General features: G+C 39.3%; 1 protein-coding gene across 1 annotated transcript; it reads left to right on the top strand.

Moving 5' to 3' along the window:
• LOC122362202 (polypeptide N-acetylgalactosaminyltransferase 16-like) lies at positions 1-20,515 on the top strand. The gene is given in 16 exon segments (XM_043263542.1): positions 1-292; positions 3,684-3,865; positions 3,965-4,063; positions 4,913-4,980; positions 10,524-10,547; positions 10,550-10,588; positions 11,399-11,520; positions 14,564-14,651; positions 15,281-15,365; positions 15,558-15,661; positions 16,603-16,729; positions 16,805-16,897; positions 16,983-17,066; positions 17,142-17,265; positions 18,717-18,833; positions 20,333-20,515. Coding segments are annotated over 16 exon segments (1,668 nt in total). The 5' UTR covers positions 1-124; the 3' UTR covers positions 20,477-20,515.
• Positions 20,516-21,646: the final 1,131 nt, after the last annotated feature.

The following is a 21,646-nucleotide window of genomic DNA, read 5'->3' as shown; positions in this document are numbered from 1 at the left end:
AGATGAGTGCAGCCGAGAGAGAGAGAGAGAGAGCGAGAGCGAGCCACTGCGCACGGCTTCATCATCATCATCATCCTCATCATCCCCGACAGCGCGTGACACACGGAGCTCGGAGCCGCTCATCATGCGCAGGATTCGGGCCAACGCCATCCTCATCCTCACCGTGGCCTGGATCCTCGGCACCTTCTATTACCTGTGGCAGGACAGCAAGCCTTCCTCCTCCTCCTCCTCCTCCTCGGGATCCCAGCTGAAGAGCCACGGGAGACCGGAGGAGCGCACTCTTCCTCTGATCGTGAGTGATGATGATGATGATGGTGATGGTGAAGGGCTGCATGCTCGCTGCTGTAACGCGTGCGTTTATATGTCCTGAGATATGATACGCGCGCGCGAGCGTGTGTGTGTGTGTGTGTGTGTGTGTCAGCGTGATGTCAGGTGCATGTAAGAAGCTTTTCCTTAATCCAGATGCAGGTGTGTGCGCGCGCGCGCTCGTGTGTGTGTGTGTGTGTGCATGAGATCCATGTTTCCTTTGTTTGGATTTAACCTGCTATAAACCATTGTCCCTTATCAGTTCTAATCCAATAGAAATGTAATGTAGAAATGTTCTGGATTTGCTACAGTTAGAGCCTGAAGCTACTTCTAATGTATTCTAATGGCTATGTTCTTATTATAGATTTTAGATGATATAATCAAACATAAGATGTTAAAAACTTAACCCCGTGTGGCCTGACGCGTGAAACAAGAGTCAAAAATCTAGTTTGTTCAATCTGTAGTTTCATCTAGTATGATATAGGAAATATGGACAGAGAGACAAAAAGTACAAACGAAGCAAAAATATGTAATTTTATTGGTGCACAATTTTTATATATGAACCGAAAGTCAGAAGAAATTCCGATATTGCTTGCATAGATAGGAGACACCGAATGATATAGACGATGAATTATATAGCAAAGATTTGAGAGCGTCAGTATTTTAGAGGCCTTGGGGTGATTCATTGATGGTGTCTTGAAACGTCAGGAAGTGAGGTGGACCACGCGAGCACTAGTGAAGGTTTGTTCAGCTCCTCACAGTTTGACTCCACATTCATCAGGTGGAGCTCAGAAGTGTTCAGACGCAGAAACGGGACGGAGGCGTCCCTGAACTGTGTCCTGAGCTCCATGGCAACCGAGCATCGGTCTGAGTACAGCGGCAAAAGACGGATATCTTAACGCGCCGGCCCGTGATCGTTTCAGATCTTCAGCCTGGAGAAGTCGACGCTATTGCTGAAAAATAGAGGCGCTCTGCAGATCTGAGCGGAAAGGTTCCATAGAAAAATGCGTTTTGTGATTGTCTTCTGTGGCTGTCGGATCAGTTTTTAAAAGTCTGGCAGCGTGTTCATGGGCTCTGTCATCTTTAATGAGTTAGAGGGCTGATCTGTATTTCTATATATATTACGGTATGCATTATATTAACGTATTTATATATTGGCTAAAGCGGTTTAATTACAGCAGCCGTGATGTGCAGGTATGTGCTGAAACGTAATACTTTCATACACAAAAACCACGGAAAAAATTGGCCACAATTTTGTGATAATAATAAAGTTATTAGCGGTAAATATAATAATAATGATTAGTTCATTTTACAGTACATTGCAGTTGCAAAATGAATTTATATGGCTATTTTAACTTCTTCATTTTTGAATATTAAACCAACCAACCTTTATTTTGACGGAGGACACCCTGAAATATTTGACACTTTTTTTTTTTTTAAGGTAAATGGTATAATCAGTTTATTTGATCTGCATTTAAATCAACAAATGTTGGTTTAACAAACCTTTCAGCGTTTTTTAAATTGCTAAATGCTTTGCAACCACTTAACCTTCGAAGTATATTTATTATGTTTTTTTTCATCGAAACATTTCTGTCTTTTTCTTATTTTTACCTCACTTTTCTTCCGATGATGAGATATTGCAAGACGATTTTTCGTCTCATACGAGCTAACGCTGCTCATCTTAAAGTGCTCAAACATTAAAGCTTTGCTAATGATCGCTCGTCGTTATCTGACCGCGGTGAACCGATGCTAATTCTCTTCTTTAGCTCCGGTGTAATCCGCTGTCCATTAGCCTGCTTTGATATCTGATCTGCCCCTGCGTTCTGTCTGTAAAACAAGATGAAATGATCGTCCTCATTCCGCATTCACAAGCCCAGAAAGAAAAGGATGAATTGGGCGCTTTATCACAGAGACGGGCTTTTTATGGACGGCGTCTCTGGAGCATTGTTGCGCGACGCATTTGTTTCTTTGCCCCGAGGCACACAGCGGATACCGAGGCCTGCATCAGCCTTTCACCAGGGGAACAAATGCTGAAATATCAGCGCAAGCATCTCAGTTCGGATCTGCTACAGATGGATTTATTAGATGCGCCTCTTATGCAAAGTTTTCCCTGCTCCCGAGCACAAACTGAGGATATTAGCGGCGTGGTGTTAGCGGCCCGCTTCGGTTTGGTCGCGGCTGTCCGTTTGATGCGTGCAAACGGCCGACAGCTTGGGCAAACACGGCACTAAGCAGATGTTCCTCTGAAGGCTTGGATGGCGACAGAGTTTGTTCGCCGCTGTTGCATGATAAGCAGACGAGTGAGCGTAGCAAATGACAAAATCAAGCTAAAACTAAACCAGTGAGTCTTAGGTCGCTGCTGTATATTTGAAGGAACGGACAAAAAATACAGTGCACGAGTCAAAAAATGATTTTTAATGCCAAAAATCAAGTCTATATCGTGTTCCGTGAAGACAGCGTACAAAAAATGTATTAAAAAGTCTTTTTAGTTAGTGGTGTTCATCGCTACGAACTTCATATGGACTTTAAAGGTGTTTTTTTTTTTTTTTACATATTTTAAGTTTTTTCCACCCTTAGATTCTATATTTTTAACTAGTTGTATATTGGTTTATACAGATATTGGCGTACATCAAAGGAAAGATTATTTATTTACATTACAGATGATGCATGAATCAAAAACAATGAAACTTATAACTTTTTGTGGTCCTTGGTCACATATACTTTATGCACATACACATAAAAATATATATATATATATATATATATATATATATATATATATATAATTTACTGAAAAAAAGATAAATAAAAACTGCATTTACATTATTTCTGCTAAATCGGCAAAAAAACTAAAACTGAAATATAAAAGAAACTATAAATGAATTAAGAAAAATGTTTAAAAAGCATAAAATCACCATAACTGAAACAAAAGCAAATGTATTCGCTTTTAATGAATGCATTCCCAGTTTTTATTTAAACTGTAATTATATCTGAATGACACTAAAATGGCACTTTGCCGGAAGAAATATTTTCAAATGATCAATTTATGAATAGCATGTTATTAGTACATTGTTTGCTATCGGTGTTAAATCACGATGATGTACTTTGTCCTTAAAAAAGAATTCAATTGAAAAAGAAGACAAAGAGAAGTTACTGAACAATTATGAAACCGTGCTGTTTGCAGGATGTGTAGTACGTAATAATTGTGCGTCACACACACACACACACACACACACACGCACGCACACACACACACACAATAAATGGTTGAAAAAAGTTTAAAAAACGACTATTATGAGGCTCTGTTAAAGGCATTTATTTAGCAGCATCACCAGTGGATAATCCAGCGCGCGCGTGTGTGTGTGTGTGTGTGTCAGGTAACTCACGCACCCAAGCTGGAGCAGCAGGGTCAGCTCTTGGGCCAGTTTGATGAAAAGGCTTTTCTATCCAGTAAGCAGCTAAAGGCAGGTGAGGATCCGTACAGAGAGCATGCCTTCAACCTGCAGGAGAGCGACCGGCTCGGCAGCGAGCGCACCATCAGAGACACGCGCCACTATCGGTAACACGCTCACTATTACATACATTTCTGTCGACCCGCTCGGCCACGCCAGAGAAAGCCCTGACTCGCTGTGTGTGTGTGTGCTCGCTGCGTTCACAGATGCGCCTCCGTGACCTTTGACCCTGACCTGCCGACCACCAGCATCATCATCACTTTTCACAACGAGGCTCGCTCCACTCTGCTGCGCACCATTAAAAGGTAGCGGCCTGCACTGCGCTGAACACACGGAGCTGTAGCTTAAAGAGCTGCTTCTGATTCACGGCATCGTTCATTTAAATGAATCATTCGATTCGATGTGCACGCGTGTTTTTACGTTGCGCGCATATTTATAAAAAATACATCAGAAATTACGATTTAAGTTAAAAAATGAAGACACGCAGGAAAACATTTGTTGAAAAATCACAGCCATTTTTGCGGCTGGGAGTTTTCCGTTCAGACGCAAGAATTATGGGAGGAGAGTATTCAAATAAATCTTGCTAAGGGATTTGCACAATTTTTTCTGAATCTTTGACATTAAGTGTTTAAAGTACCCCTATTACGGGTTATGAAAGGTTCATATTTAGTCCCCGACAACAGCCTTACATGCATGCAAGGTCAAAAAACACTTTCATTTTCTTATAATATGCGTTTATGTTTACCTTATTGATTCAACGCCTCCCGAACGATTCATTTAATGATTCGCTTCTCTAAACACCTCCGGTGACCTACATCTTGGATGTCCTGGTGGTAAACATAACATTAATATTTTTAGGTGAACTATCCCTTTAAAAGCTCACAAACACTGCTTTAAATGAAATCGACCGATCACTGGAGGGGTTTGGAAAAATGAATCACTGAATGAATCGTTTGGGAGTCATTGAACGAATAGGTTCAAAATAAATGCTCTTTATAAGAAAAAGAAAGTGTTTTTTGATCTCGCTTTGGACCAAAACATGAACCTTATATATATATATATATATATATATATATAATTTTATGCTTTTATATCCACACGTTCTGCTGTTTAGCTTCATTACAGTGCATTTATCTCTGTTGTCTTTGTTTCAGCGTGCTGATGAGAAGTCCTCCTCACTTGATACAGGAAATTATTCTTGTGGACGACTTCAGCTCTGACCGTAAGTAGAGCTTCACGTCACTGCAGTACTAGAACACACACACACACACACACACACACACATATATGCGCTCATATTCGACCTTTGAGGAACATTAGCTGTGGAGGTCTTTGTGAGTGTTGCTCATTCTCTGGACCTCAGCGAGCCCAGACCGAGCCCGGCCCTGCTGTTGCCACGGCGAGGAAACAAACGGCGCAATCAGACGTGTGATTAATGCTGTGGAGCGCTAGAGAGAGACCTGATTTTTCCCTTTACAGAGATCATGTGTTGCTGCTTTACGCCCTTAGTTCTTTGGCTTGGAGAACACATGCACTTCACAAAACACACACACACACACACACACACGCTCACAATGAGATAAGAAGCCGCCGCTGTTGCCAAAGATGCTTCAAGGGTCTCATTCATTTCAGCTGGAATCTGTTGTTATGCCGTTTTTAATCCACCGAGGTACAGTATGCTGCTGTTTTTCACTATAAGACGTGGTTTAAATATAACTGGACTGAAACTTAAAGGCCTTCTAAACTCTTAAGGATAAGACGTTGTGCGTTTCCTTCAACGATAGTTCACGTACAGTTCATTCTGCTGTGTTTTCATGCAGCTTTTGCTGTAGCTTGAGCTATATATTGCACTTTGTTATCAGGGCGCTGCTTGCATCTGGATGGAGCGCGGCTCGGGGTTTATTCGGGGCTGTCTGCAGAACGGAAAGCTCTGCAATAATTTAAATGAGCTTTCAGTTGTTGCTGAATAAACTATGAGCCGCGGCGGGTTTTATGCGCGATACCGCGCTTGATTTATAGAGCAGGTCGTCGATGCGAATGATTTAATTACTGGCTTAAATTACCTGGCACGGGGGCAAAAACAAGGCAATGAAAAGGTGCGATTATAAATATACCCTTGTTCGTTGTTAGCTCGCGTAAGGTGTACCTTCAGGCGCTCTCAGGTTCACCTCGCTGCATGTGATGCGAGTTTAAAATATCGAACAGTGATTTTGATATCAACGCAATTAACAAGTCAGAAAACTCCGTTCACGCTGATTTCGATTCTTGTGTACGTACATCACGACTTTACGCTTTTTCAGTCACACTTCGCCAGTAGTAAGTGAGATAGTTGTTACGTTTAGGTGTGGTAAAGATTAAGTGCTCTAAAATATGATCATCCGTGTTAATATGTGCTTTATGCTGGTAATACGCATGCTAATAAGCAAATAGCTAACAGTGAGGATTTCCTCTTTGTCTTTTGATCGTCGGTAACACTTTATTTTACGGCCTTTTGCTTATTAGCATGCACACGAGATGAATATTAGCCATCTGTTAGCATATTAGCATTGCACTGACGTTCGGAACGAACCTTGAATCCGTGAGATCAGTTTAAATGAAAAATAAGCAGCTTTTGGCCTGCCGTGAGTGAAGCCGAAGCTAGCTCCGCGCAGCAGACGGAGGTTTGATGGGGTGGTTGTGTGTGTTTGTGAATGAGTCTGTTAATTACTGCTAACAAATGAGGTGCCAGCCGTCCTGCAGCAGCGTTTCTTCACCTACAGACGAGCTGCAGCCTTCTCCAGGACTCCCACTGCAGCTTTAAATCGTGTTAACACTCGTCTTAATCAACACCCCTGATCTCTGCTTTCATCGGCAGGCCCGTGTGACCGGTGTTTGGACACATAGATATTCACAAACACTTGGCAGGCAGATCTATTGCTTTTTCTCACTGCATCTTGCATTTAAAAAATGTATTATATGCTTATACTTAAATTTAACGATTTACCGTCTTAATTTAATAGCGGTAAACTCTCTTTCCTCGTGGCATCATCAGCGTCTTTACAAAGATCCTCCATTCAGCCAGCCAAAAGAAAGTTTAACCTTAAGGAATATCACACACATTTTAAACGGTACGTTTTAATTTAAAGAGCGTTATGCACTCTTTTGCATTTAAAGGAGCATTCGTTAGATCGCCACAGGTTTTTATAATAGATCTGTATTAAATGTATTAAATTAATTGCTGGGGAAAAAACATATTTCATAATCTTAGACCACGATGACGCTGTAAAAAGTAAAAAGTATAACGGTAAAGACTGTAAAATTGTTACAATAAAAACAGCAATAGATAAGTGGGTTCTCCCAGAATTTCCATATGATGGCTTTTTATAAATAAAAAAAAAAATATATATATATATAAAAAAATAAATAAATATATATATATATATATATATATATATATATATATATATATATATATGTGTGTGTATATATATATATATATATATATATTTTTTTCTTATCACTTATGTACAGTACATTAGGGATTTACATTTTGTGTTGTTAAATTAAATTTCATTGAATTATTTTAGTGTGATGTGCGGTCAGACTCAATAGCCTATATGTTAAACTATCGGTATATGTTAAAAGTTTTTTTTTTTTAATGTTGCATTTTAAAACTGGACTGTAAAACGTGCTGGTTGTAAGTGACTGAGTATAACATTTACAACATTTTTACTATATAGAAGATACCAGTTTTGTTTCTCAAAAACGAAAAGTCTTTTTTTGTGTTGTGAAATGTTTCACAAATTACTAAATTGTTACAATTTTCTTAATTGAATTGATGCATTTTAATCGAACCAATGCAGAAAATGGATTTCGTAGGATCCCAAGTAAGCAATCACTTCTCAACCATCTAGAAAACATTAGCAGCTCAAAAGCAAACGTACAGCGCCCAGAATCCCGTGGAAATCCCATCCTGGCGTCCAGACAGTGAGGAGCTGGACCCATTCGATGGTGATGCTGAATACACATTTCACACAGACACTGCACACTACACACACACACACACACACACACACACACGTTTGTGAGACACATGCTCGCTGACATCTGCCATGAGAGTGACTGAGTGTGACTTGACTTTTGTCCTGATGATAATCTGTGCTTTATCCTCCCCATCACCATCTGCCACGCTTCCTCTGCGGCTTCATTTTCTAACACACACACACACACACACACATACAGACACACACACACTCACACACACATACAGACACACACATACACACACACACACATACAGACACACACACACTCACACACACATACAGACACACACATACACACACACACACGCACACACACACACACGCACACACACATACACACACACACATACAGACACACACACACACACACACACACACACACACACACACACACACACACACACATACAGACACACAGACACACACACACACACACATACACACACACACACACACACATCACACACACACACATACAGACACACACACACACATACAGTCACACACACACATACAGACACACACACACACACATACAGACACACACACACACACACATACAGACACACACACACACACATACAGTCACACACACACATACAGACACACACACACACACACATACAGACACACACACACACAGACACACACATACACACACATGTTGGCATTTGTGGTTCACGAGGACTCTCCATAGGTGTAATACTTTTTACATTTTTATATTTGCATGCATATATTTCTACTTGATTTAACCCATAAAAATGAAATTTGATGGTAGGCTATAAATGCTCAGTGCTATATTATATCATTAACTAAAACTAAAACGATTTTAGCTTAATTACATTTTTTTTATTTAACTGACATTTATTTAAACAATAACAGTTATACAATTAAATCTACAATACAATAGTAATGCTGAAATAACACATGTTATATAATATTTAAATATAAAATTAAAATGTAAGTAATATTTTTGTGTGTAATAGAGCTAAACATAAAATTAAAAAAATTGTTAGAAAAATTATTTAAAAAAATTATAATAATGGTTGATAAGAGGGATCATGTGACAAAGCTGAAAATTCAGCTTTGCATCGGAGGAATAAATTACATTTTTACATAATTACATAAATTACATATCCACACTTAATATCCTTAGTTTATAATAGCAATAATATTTCACAATATTCTGTTATGAGTTGCGTGGTTTTTTTTTGTGCTCTGCTGCTGCAGATGTTCAGTGTATTTTTTAGCACGGCGTTGGCCCCAGAATGCAGACGTTCAATGAGTCTTAGTTGAGCCGAATATAATGCAAAATCAATTCATTACAAACTGAAGCTGTTTCTGGGCTCTTGGCTCGTCGGTGGTTTTAGTTCCTCAGGAGGTGTAGATTTACCTGATTTATCAGCGGGATCCAGCTGTAATTAATCCTTCCTCCTCAAAGGTCAGCCGCGGACACGCTTCTCTCTGTGTGTGTGTGTGTGTGTGTGTGTGTGTGTGTGTGTGTGTGTGTGTGTATGTATGTGTGCGATGCATGCTTGTTTATTCGTGGACCGTTTATGTGTATCTTTATTATGTGCAGTGTTGGGCAAGTTACTTTAAAAATAGGCGTCAGTAGTAACTGAGTTACATTATTATAAAAGTAACTAATTACCTGGGAAAGTAACTATTCTGTTACTTAAAAAAAATCAAATAATGTGGATGTCCCCAATATCAAATATGTTAAATGAATGGAATGGACACTAAATATAATAAGTTATTATTATAAAACATTGTACGCTAACCTACGTTGTTTTTATGTCACCTATGAAATATTGTTATAAAAATATATGTACTCTATGGACACCTTAGCCATAGTAATTTTAAATAGCGTTATAATATTATTTTGTTTATTATTTAACATTATAAAATAACAGGCTTAGTAATTAGACTAACCATGACTGCATATTTGTCATGTTGTCTGAGTTTAGGACTGGTGGTGCTGTTTAAGATATTGTTTGTCATTTAGTGTTTCTATTAAAAGGAGGAAAAATAAAAAAAAACGTCTACTATTAACTATATAAATCACATTAGGATCAACGAGCTGCTGCGTTCATGAATATTAATCAGGTTGTCTGTGTTCGCTCAAATTGATTCGCTCAAATCAGAGCAGGGCCGACAACAGGTGAGCGCCAGCCAATGAGATTATGGTTAGCGCGGTAGCCCCGCCCACTACCAGAAAAAGGGGCGGTTCGTAAAAAGCTGAGGTATTCCAAATAATTCCGAGTTTTGACGGAAAATACAGTAAATATGATTTTTTTCTGTGGCGTGTAAGACTCTCTCGCTCGGTAACTTTGTGAGTGAAACAAAGTTAGTTTACGGGGCGTCAAATACAGGTACGTCACACTGCGCGTCCATTCAGATGAACCGGAAAAAATAAAATGATAGGCTAATGATGTTAGCGTAAGATAATTTATAGTAACGTTGCATTTTAATTATCAGTAACGGTAGCGGCGTTGCATGGGGAAACAGTAATTCGTTACTGTGGAAAAATAACGCCGTTTATTTATGAATCACCGACTGAAATGCTCACGTTGAAATGTTGACGCGCGCGCTCGTGTTGGTGCATTCTGGGAAATGTGATGTCCCTCTCTCTCTCTCTTTGTGTGTGTGTGTGTGTGTGTGTGTGTGTGTGTGTGTGTGTGTGTGTGTGTGTGTGTGTGTGTGTGTGTGTGTGTGTGTGTGTGTGTGTGTGTGTCTGCAGCTGAAGACTGTCGACTGCTCTCTCAGATCCGAAGGTGCGCTGCTTGAGAAACGAGCGCCGGGAAGGTACGTGACGGACAGATGAGGACCACTTATTTATAGCCTGCAATTAATGGAGAGCATTACTTTTGCACTATCTTATATTAAAAGTTGTCACCTCTGTTACCTTACCAGCTTGGCTGGTAAATATGTAACATATTTCTATATAATGTTTATGTTCATTGACACGAATTATACCGGTTACTTCAGATCTCATTTAGAAGAGTAGCCTATATAGTGACAAACAAACACAAAAATGACTTATTCGAAGAGGAATAGTTCACACGAAACTGTAAATCCTGTCAGGACGTGTTAAATACGGATATTTAAATACACACTTCCATGCCAAAACTTAAATAAATAAATAGAAAGAAGAAATCCAGTACTTTATTCATTTAAATTGATCGAAAGTGACACTAAAGATGTTGCAAAAGAGCAAATAAATGTGAACGCTGTTTCGTGGCTCCTGCAAAAATATTGGTTTCATCACTGATAAAAATCAGTAGTGTTTCTTGAGCAGCAATCATTTCTGAAGGATCACAGCAATCAGCTGCGCTTTATCATACATTCAAAAGTGATATATTGTTATTTTAAATCAGAATCGGAATAATAATTTGAGCAGATGAGACGTTTTACGACAAATAAAACCGTTATATGTCTGCTTAAGTATCCGCTTTAGCGCGTTAAGGTGAAGTTAAACCTAGCGGACATGGCTTCAAATGATTCAATGCGGCCCTTAACGCCAGGAACGAGCGACAAGCTTCGTCCGCGCGTGATTCGGTGTTGTTGTAATTATTTGGGGACGGTGATGTGTGGAATCGTGCTGGTGTTGATCAGGTCTGATCCGGTCTCGTGTTAGAGGAGCGTCTGCGGCCTCAGCCTCCATCCTCACCTTCCTGGACAGTCACTGCGAGGTCAACACCGACTGGCTGCAGCCCATGATCCAGAGAGTCAAAGAGGTGCGTCGCACACCAACACACCACCACACCACCATAGAAACATCCTCCATGCCGGAAATCAGTAGGACAAAGACCATGTTCCATGGAGATATGTGTTTTTTTTTCACATTCAGATTTTATCACACTCATATTGCAGATTTTCTCAAAGTATTCAGTGTTTCTCTGTCTCTCTGTGGTGCAGGAGGGAGCGCACGGAGGTGACGGATAACAATAAACAGTCTTTAATAATCCACACATAAGATCAGGAACGCACGTAAACATAGACAAGACCGGACGATTTAACACTGAACAGAATCGAACTTATAAAGGGAGGTGATGGCATTAAAGCAACAGTTCACCCAATAAATTAAAATTGTGTCATCGTTTATTCTCCCCTCGAGTAGAAGCAAACCTTCTGACGAACACAGGCGAGATAGTTTGAAGAATGTTAGTGGCGGGCCGTTTTGGCTCTCCATTGACTTCCATAGTAGGGAAAAAAAAATACTATGGCAGGCAATGGTGAGCCAAAACAGTCCCCCAGTAATGAGCGCATGAGGAATGAAAACAGTGTATCCTTAAACCATACATCAACGGAAAGCTTATTTTATACGCTGATATTAAATAACAATTTAAAAAAATCTACTCTTTGTGGTCCAGGGTCACGTATAATTGTGCATAGTTAGATAATAAACAGGCGTTGTAACGTTTTAAACAGGCAAAAACGCTTCCCATATATACTATCACTCAAATGTTTGCAATGATTATAATTTTTTTCAGTGTTTTCTGAAAGAGGCCTCATCTATTCACCGTTATTTAATCGAAAATACAGTATATTGTGAAACTTTTTAAAACAATGAATGTCATGCGACACTGAAGACCGGAGTAATAATTGTAATAAATATTAGCCATTTATTAGTAATAATTCAGCACATATTAATGCTTTATTCTGCATCCCTAATCCTAACCGATACCTAAACCTAACAACTACTTTACTAATATTAATAAGCAGCAAATTAGGACATTACCAAGGGAAAATTGGTAGTTAATATTTAACAAGTGTTCCCTATTCAGTATCTTCATGAAGCATTAAACAACAAAAGTTTTGATCGGTAGCGTGATGTATCACATCGGGAATACAATTAAACCTGAAAATAGCGAAAGTTAGCCCGATCAGTCAAAGGCCAATATTTACAATTTATCCTCATGGATTTAAGAAACCTTCGAGGAGGAGTGTGTGCGAATACGTTCTGAGCAGCGCTTCTCAAATGCATTGGTCTTCAGCAAGTGTTTACTTCACAAAATGAAACACAAATGTCTCAAATCTAGACGATGTGAAATAATGACGTATTTTCGTTCTCTGGCAGCACAAAACCCATCGTGCCGATGTTTACTTGAACTTTTAACGTTTCCTTTTACCTTGTTTTAGAGGACGATGCTTGCCATGCAACCTGTCCGTGTTGAATCTAGCTCGTACCTAGAGTTTGATCAGATACTCGATCTGTTAGCGCTCGGCCGCCGATCGCTGCTTTAACTTGCTGATGAGTCATAAATGGCCCGAGTCCAGTCTTCTGGTTCTTCAGAGGGAGATTTTCCCAGAATCAGAGCACAGTTTGTCATCTCACAGCTGCACCATGTAGCCTCTCTCGTCCTAAATCATCAAGAGCGATTATCATCATCATCATCATCATCATCTCCTCAACCACTTTTCTGCAGCATAAGACCTCTGCTATGGAGCCAAGAGCCTAGTGTTTGCGCTGCAGGCAGTGATTCTGGATGATTGCTCAAATCCGCTGATTGTTGAAGACGCGAGGGAGGAACTTTTGCTTTGCATGTTTTCTTCAGATGTAAATATGAAAATGTAGCTGCATCGGATGTAAAATCAATGCACTTCGGGCAGCAGAAAGTAGCACTTTTTACGATACTAAAACATTTCGGAAAAACATTATTTTTGTAAAAATCGAATGAAAACGCCTGTTTTTTTAATTCTTGACTCGCAGGCTATTATTTTTAATGCTTTCGATATGCATGTCTGAATTTAAAAAAAAATATATATATATATATATATATATATATATATATATATATATATATATATATATAATAATTCATTTTAAATCTGATTATTATCAGAACATAATTATTTGAATTTGTTCCATTCAGAACACAAAAAACCCCAAAACAAATTGTGTCACTTTAGAACAGTTGTTAACTATTAACTACGACTTTTTAAATTCTTATTTGCCGCTTATTAATAGTTAGTAAGGTAGTTTTAGGTTTAGGTATTGGGTAGGATTAGGGTTGTAGAATATGGCGTAACTGTAAAATAAAGTAATCTATTAAATGCACCATAAAAACAAATCTTTTTGTTAAATGTCGGAAGGTTTGTTTTTTCTGCGACAATATCAGTTATGGAAAGTGTATATATAAATGTTTCTGAAAAAAGCCACCAGCTTCTTCCGGTAGGAGTGTGTAAGCGGGATACATTGCAGATGGCTTTCTGGGCTTCCCCTCACATACTCCAGCAGTGAGCACAGATTTCAGCATGTTTGCGTACAGCGCCAGCGCTAATTGAAAACACTTGATTTTCTCATGCAGTTGTAATACGAACTTCCCCGGCACAAGTTTTTTTTTTTTTGTGTGTGACATACGCATGCTTACAAGCTCGTAAAACAGTTTTATGTATGCACCGCAGCAAGCAAGGTTTCAAAGTCGCAAAGAACGCACTATGTGTTTCTGCGACGGTTTACGCACTAAATCTAGCCATTCTTTAAATACTGAATGTGCAACACTATACTATGTTTTGGATCACGGCCGTAAAATAAAGCAGCTGTGAGAGGGTTTGTAATACAGCTGCTGAAGCGGTGGCCGTAAATTTGACATCTTACTCTCACAGTGACTTCCACGGCCCTTCTCTGTTATTATTATCAGCAGGATTGTCAAGACATTCAAACGTCTCGTGTTGTCTTTTCTGCTCTGTTCTGCACTTAAATGCAGTGGTGGCTAAATAAAGCGCATTAATAATAAAATGAAACTGGTCACTTCTGGTTTGTGTGTTGTCCTGCAGGATCATACGCGCGTGGTCAGTCCCATCATCGATGTGATCAGTCTGGATAATTTCGCCTACCTGGCCGCCTCTGCAGACCTGAGAGGAGGTGAGAGATCTCAGTCCGTCAGTTTAGTCTCTTTAATATTTGTTTTAATTAATTGAATAATCCCCAATGACCTCATACCTTTTTCCTCTGGAGTCTCAGATACCAAAACCTGCTATCAGAAGATCTCATTACGAACCAGTGTTGCTTTAATATTATTTACTAATATTTTTAATCTTTACATTCATATATTTTATTTTCATTTTTCATTTTTTTTGATTTGACAAATTTTTACAATCTGGTCATTTAAAGGTATCTGTAAATAAAGCGTGATATGCCAGCTGATATTAGTTATTTTTGCTAGCATCTTTTATTTTGACAGTGATGTTTTTTTGTGGAAAACACTAAAGCTCACATTTATGCATTTTTTAAAAAAATCTTATTTTGCATTCAAAGCACGCATACTGTAGTATGTGTGCAGCATTATATCATAATAGTATGAAAGTCGCTATAACTCCTATTGTTTTACAGCTTTAAGTTTTTCGCTTTCAGTTTAGTCAAATCGTTTCACATGTCGTTTAAATGATATCATGCATATGGTATCGGCCATTTAAAAAAAAGCCAGTCGACTGCTAGTCTGACTGAAAATGACTGCATGTGTTTATTCCTCACTTTTTCCTCCCTGACGTCAGGTTTCGACTGGAGTCTGCACTTCAAATGGGAGCAGATTCCTATAGAACAGAAAATGGCAAGAAACGACCCAACGCAGCCGATCAGGTCCCTCTCTCTCTCTCTGTGTGTCTGCAGTCTAATGGCTTATTGAAAATCCAGAAGCTATCGAAATTAACACAAAGGAAAGACTTAAAAATTCTAGGGAGTTAGTCAAACGTGTATAAGAGCTACAAATTCAAGCATTTTAGGAAACACGTTTTTTTAACAGGTTTAATAACGTGTCTGCTGTTGTTTCAGGACTCCTGTGATCGCAGGAGGAATCTTTGTCATGGATAAAGGCTGGTTTAATCACCTGGGACAGTACGACACTCGCATGGACATCTGGGGGGGTGAGAACTTTGGTAAGGGATGAATGGTTTGTGTCGAACGTTCAGTGAACAGTTTAGCATCGGAAACTGTGCAGAGTTTAATAAGTGCCCTTACTGATATAGTCGAACACATGAATAATAACAAAACAGAATTACAAATTCAACTTGTTTTATTTGCAAATCAACGCTTCTCTTTTTATTTAGTTGAACTCGATGGACTCAAGTAACTAAAGCTAAAAATTGTATTAAATTAAGTAAAGCTGTATAGACGTTTAAAAAAAAACGAATAAAAGGCAAAAACGTAAAATTAACTCTAACTAAAATTAAGTAATTGGCTTATGATAAATATATATGAACAATATGAAAAATATACACAAAAATGTAAGGGAACAATCTCAAATATTGTTACATTACTATATAAAATCTATAACTGCATGCTAAAATGAGGTAACACTTTATTTCTGTAGTCCACTTCAGACACTACTAACGGTAAGTAACTTTGTAACTACATGTCAACTAGCAGTCGTCAGAGTATTAGTAAACTGTCTGATTAATATCTTCTAACACTTTATATTGATGGAACCACTACAAACTTTACAAGTGTATGTCAGCTTACTCTGCTAACCCTAAACAGTCTGCTTGGAGAGTTAGCATGCGGTTGCAAGTTCATGAGAATTAGTTGACGTGTAGTTACAAAGTTACTTATGGTTAGTATAATGTCTGAAGTGGACTGTCAAAATAAAAATGTGTAATGTGTTTGTTTTTAGAGCCCTCTACTGGATAAATCAGTGTCTTGTTGTATATTATTGCTATCATCGTCATCATTTTTTGCAAATCTTGTGTCCACTACATTTCGCCCCAGTAGCAATGGCCTTCCAAAAGAGGTAACCTATCGACAAGGTGATCTCCAGGGTGACCGTAACGCTGTTTTGAGCGTGTCCGTGTTTACTTCCTGTCTGTTTGTGTCGCCGCAGAGCTGTCGTTCAGAGTGTGGATGTGCGGCGGCAGCCTGGAGATCCTTCCCTGCAGCCGCGTGGGCCACGTCTTCCGGAAACGCCATCCGTACGACTTCCCCGAGGGCAACGCGCTCACCTACATCAAGTAAACCTGATTTCTGTGACCCGCGATGCTATGTTTGGCACCGCGGTGCGTGAACGAACGGCTGCTGTGTTGCAGGAACACGCGGAGAGCTGCTGAGGTCTGGATGGATGAGTATAAACAGTATTACTACGCGGCGAGGCCGTCAGCGCAGGGCAAGGCCTTCGGGAGGTCCGTGAATGCCGGTCTCTTTCTCGTCTCTCTTCTTTCGGGGCCGAACTGCTCCTTTAATCTGCCTCTCTGTCTCTCTGTACAGCATCGCGGATCGGCTGGCATTGAGGCGGAAGCTGAACTGTAACTCTTTCCGCTGGTATCTAGAGAACGTGTATCCTGAGCTCAAGTGAGTCACGTCCAGGTATAATGTCGTTTGGCTCTATCGAGCGCGTTCTGAGAGTTTGGTGCTTGCGTCCGTCAGGATCCCGGAGCAGGAAGCGGCGTACAGTCTCCTGAAGCAGGGCGGCCTGTGTCTGGAGAGCCACGGCACGGACAGTCTGGGTCTGGCGGAGTGTAAGACCTCGTCGAGCATCCCTGCTTCACAGGTGTGTGTGTGTGTGTGTGTGTGTGTGTGTGTATGTGTGTGACCTTTTCGCTGGCCTCGGTAACTGAGCTGAACGTCAGGAGTGTGGCAGTTCAAAATAGTTTAGCTTTTTCCTTAACAATTTTAGCTTTTGTTTGAGTAAATATAGAGTGACAACACTAAGGTACCGATTTCCCGTTTTGTTTTGTTAATCGTTACCTATTCCGCCGCTGAATATAAACTAAAAAAAGGTTACTGCGACTTTTTAGCTCGCAGATCTGACTTTATATCTTGCAATTGCTAGTTTGTATCACGCGATTCTGAGAAAAAAAGGCCGAATTGTGATTAAAAAGTCGCAATAACCTTTTTTTCGTTTTTACTCGGTTAGATATAAACCGAAAAAGGACAGTTTTTTTATCTCGGACTTTATATCTCGCGATTTCAAGTTTACATCTCACAATAACTGCGGTTTTATATCTCACAATATTGACAAAATAAGCTAGAATTGCGAGATTAAAAACTCGCAATAACCTTTTTTTATTTTTTATTCCGCGGAGGAAACGAGCTTCCATAGTTACCATGTCAACAAGCTTTCAAAATAGTTTTTTTATTTGTTATTATAATTTTTTTTAGCAAACTATTTTAGCTGTTGTTTTGTGTTGTTAATTGCTCAGTTACCACGTCAACATAGGTTTTCAAAATAATTTAGCTTTTTTATTTTATTTAATTTTTTTCTTTTTAAGCAAATTCGAACTGTTTTAGCAAAATAACACTTCTAGCTGCTGTTTCGGTGTTTTGTTTTGTTTCGTTGCCATTCAGTTGCCGTGTCAACATGCATATAGAATTTCAGTGATTGCATAATTGTAATTATTAAAACATTGCATAATTACCTCATTGATGCATACATAATGTGCATTATAATCCCAACATACTCCATGTTCACAATGTCTTCACATCTGCACTTTTTTACCCCAAATATTTTTGCCCATTAAATGGTTTTGTTTGGTTTTTTTGTCGCACTTTATTATAAGGTGATTTAGTTATAGTGTAACTGTATAATGAAGTACTGAGTAGTATGTACTTACTATACATTTAAAGCTTGATTTAAGGTCAGTTGCGTGTCATTTCCTGCCATTGTTACAATAAGCACTTTTATTATTTTTTATTTCTTGTGTGAATGTCAAGAGACACATTTCATAATTAATTACTACGTAATTGCCTCATGCCTGATACGTGCAAAATGTGCACGCTATTTTCACGTTTGCATGTTTTAATATATTCTAATATAATATATTCTAGTTGGTGGGAGGAGATGAGAGATGAGAATTTTATTTGGAAAAAGAAAGAATTATTTATTAGACTACAAATGCGAATAAATGAAGCCAAGTGTTTGGTTGCCTTTTTTTTGTATATCCAGCATCTCCCTGCACCTGCGTGACTCGCTCGATCATCTGTCTGTCCTGTTTTTCTCAGAAGTGGACTCTGATCGAACCGCAGATCCGTCAGCATGACCTGTGCCTGGCCATCACAGCCTTCACCGCAGGGTCAAAGGTCAGACTGGAGCCCTGCAACATCAAAGAGTCCAGACAGGTGGGTGTGTGTGTGTGCTTCCATGAGGTCTATTCCCACAGCGCTCCTTGTTGTGTGTTAAGTGTTTCATAAAGTGATATTCCGAGTGCTCTCTCTCTCTGGTTCTCTCTATCATAATAGCTGCTGTCGATCTGGAAGTCAGCAGACAGAAGCGCGTATCTTCTCATAAGCCTACCGCATATGGTTTCACTCGCATGCTCGCTTGGCTTAGCTGGACCGGCTTTTATCTTTTTTTTTCTCCATCCATCTTTCATCAGCCTGACCTCTGCTCCTGTCCACTCATTCAAGCTCAGCGCGTTTGTGATTATCGCTCCGAGTCCAAAGAGCAAAAATCGGTGTCGGTGTAACAAGACCATAACAAGAGATGCACACACACACACACACACACACACACACACACACACAGGATATTACTTTATATATCGAGCCTTCTGTATTCATCTGACCTCGCTTCGTTTCATTGATTTCACAGCGGCTTTAGAATGTCGTTTCTCTATATGTTTCTTTAAATGTGACATTTTACATGCTTCTATTTTTGCAGCATTTATCAATGTTTGGAATTTTGCAGTTATGTTGCCTTTTGTGTAAAAGAGCGAAATATATACGTCTGTGCATGTACAGAAAATGCTCGTACGACGCAAAGCAAAAGACCATATTTTCTGAATTAATAAGACATTATAAAGCAATTCTGACATTATGTCGCTACAAACATTGTTTATTTATTTTTTTCTGTCATTTATATAATAGTTTTTGTTTTTATTTTGAATTTGAATTTTTTTCACTTTCATTTTTGTTGACATTTTAATAACTTTGTTGTTTTTTGTCATCGATATTAGTTTTTCTTTAAAATGCATTTGCAGTTGTATTAATATTTAAGTGGATTTAGTTTATATCGTTTGTTAACTAGTACTTAACTAGCCTACACTAAATAGAAACGAGACTTGCTTTGGCGACCAGTTAAAATAAAATAAATTACAATTTTTTTAGTAGTTCTGTTTATTTTTATTTCAAGTAAGGGCATTATTTTGTTGTTTTTTTGTCATTGATATTAGTTTTAGTTTTTCTTTAAAATGCTTTGCAGTCGTATTATTATTTATTGAAGTAGATTTAGTTTTAATTTAGGTTACGCTAAATAAAAATGAGACATGCTTTGGCAGCTGGTGGAAATGAAATCTAGATTTTAGATCTTTTTTTCAAATTAACATTTTGTTAAAGCATATTGCTTTAATAACTCTAGTTGAAAATAAATTAATTCTGCCTCGGATTCTAGTAACAGGGTTGCAAAAATCCCAAACAACATACAACGTAATATTTCGTTTCGATCGACCTTCCTGTTTATTTTTTTTACTGATCATGTCATGAACAAGAAGAAGCAGAGCTTATTCTCGCAGCCCGTTCTGTGCTTTATTTGTGGACAGCTGGTCTGCAGCATCTGCATACGTTGCTATAAATGCAATTAACCCTCCATCACGTTTTTTTGTTCCTCCGTCCGTCTGCAGAAGTGGAAGCCCCGAGGTCCGGCGCTGCAGCACATGATCAGCGGCCTGTGTCTGGACAGCCAGCCTCCTTCAGGCCCGCCCCTCGTCGCTCAGTGCCGCCCCCAGGTGGCCAGCCAATCCTGGGAGCCGCAGCTGGTCACCTGACTCTGAGAGCTGGCGCGGAAGGCGGGGAAAGGGGAGGAGTCTGAGTCAGGTTGCTGAGCTCGAAGGTGCTGTAGGAGCCAGAGGAAAACATTTGCACACTGTTTTAGTTGAAGGTGCTGCTCTCAAACCGATCGAACACGACCCGTCCACAACATCCGACCTCATACCCTTCGCTCGGAACAGCTGGAGAGGAGAAGCCTGCCAAATCCAAGCCTGAACGCGTTTGAGCCGGTTTCGTCGGCCGACGGGAGTGCTTTGCTGAGTGTTGCGTTAAGGACTCCAAAAAAACCCAAAACATATGTATATAAATGCCTTTTACTACCCTTCCGACTCATGTCCTGTATGTTCCCTCATTCCCCCTGAGAGATGAAGAAGGTCTGAGTGGTTTTGATTGGGACGAAGCGCTATGCCTTGAAGAGAAGTGTCTGAAGATTTGCCGTAGCGCACCGGCTTACTTGAAGATGACGATAAGAAGGACAGAGAGATCCACCGAACCCACACACGGCTGTCATCACAGTAAAATAACGTTTTAGCAAAAAAGCATTAATGAGGTGTAAAGCGCTTTCGACGAGCTTTTATTCTGCATGGTACTGTACATCGGCACACAGACACACACACACACACACACACACAGACACACACACACACACAGACACACACACGCACACACACGCACACACACAGACACACACATGCACACACACACACACACATACACACACACACACACACACACACACACACACACACACACACACACACACACACACACACACACACACACACACACACACACACACACACACACACGTCAAGCCCAAAGACTGCTTTTCCTCTGTCTCGTTCGTCTGCCTTTTGAAACTTCTCATTTACTTGAAGCCTTCTTCATTTTGAATGCTAGGAAGCAGTTACGCTGATTGAAAAATAAAGACCACCACCAACAAACGAAGAGAAAAAAAGACAACGATACAAAAAATCGAGTTTGTCTTTGTGTGTTTTATATATATATATATATATATATATATATATATATTTTTTTTTTCTTGTTAGTTATTTTACTATTGAATGTATGCACTGTAAAAAACAACAACAACAACAACAACTTATATATATAGTTAAAATGATTTAGCTTAAACCTATCATTAATATTTGTGGAGCTGAACCGGTGTG

The sequence above is a fragment of the Puntigrus tetrazona genome, chromosome 17 (assembly GCF_018831695.1).
Source record: "Puntigrus tetrazona isolate hp1 chromosome 17, ASM1883169v1, whole genome shotgun sequence".
Lineage (NCBI taxonomy): Eukaryota > Metazoa > Chordata > Actinopteri > Cypriniformes > Cyprinidae > Puntigrus > Puntigrus tetrazona.
This window is presented reverse-complemented; position numbering and strand designations above follow the sequence as displayed.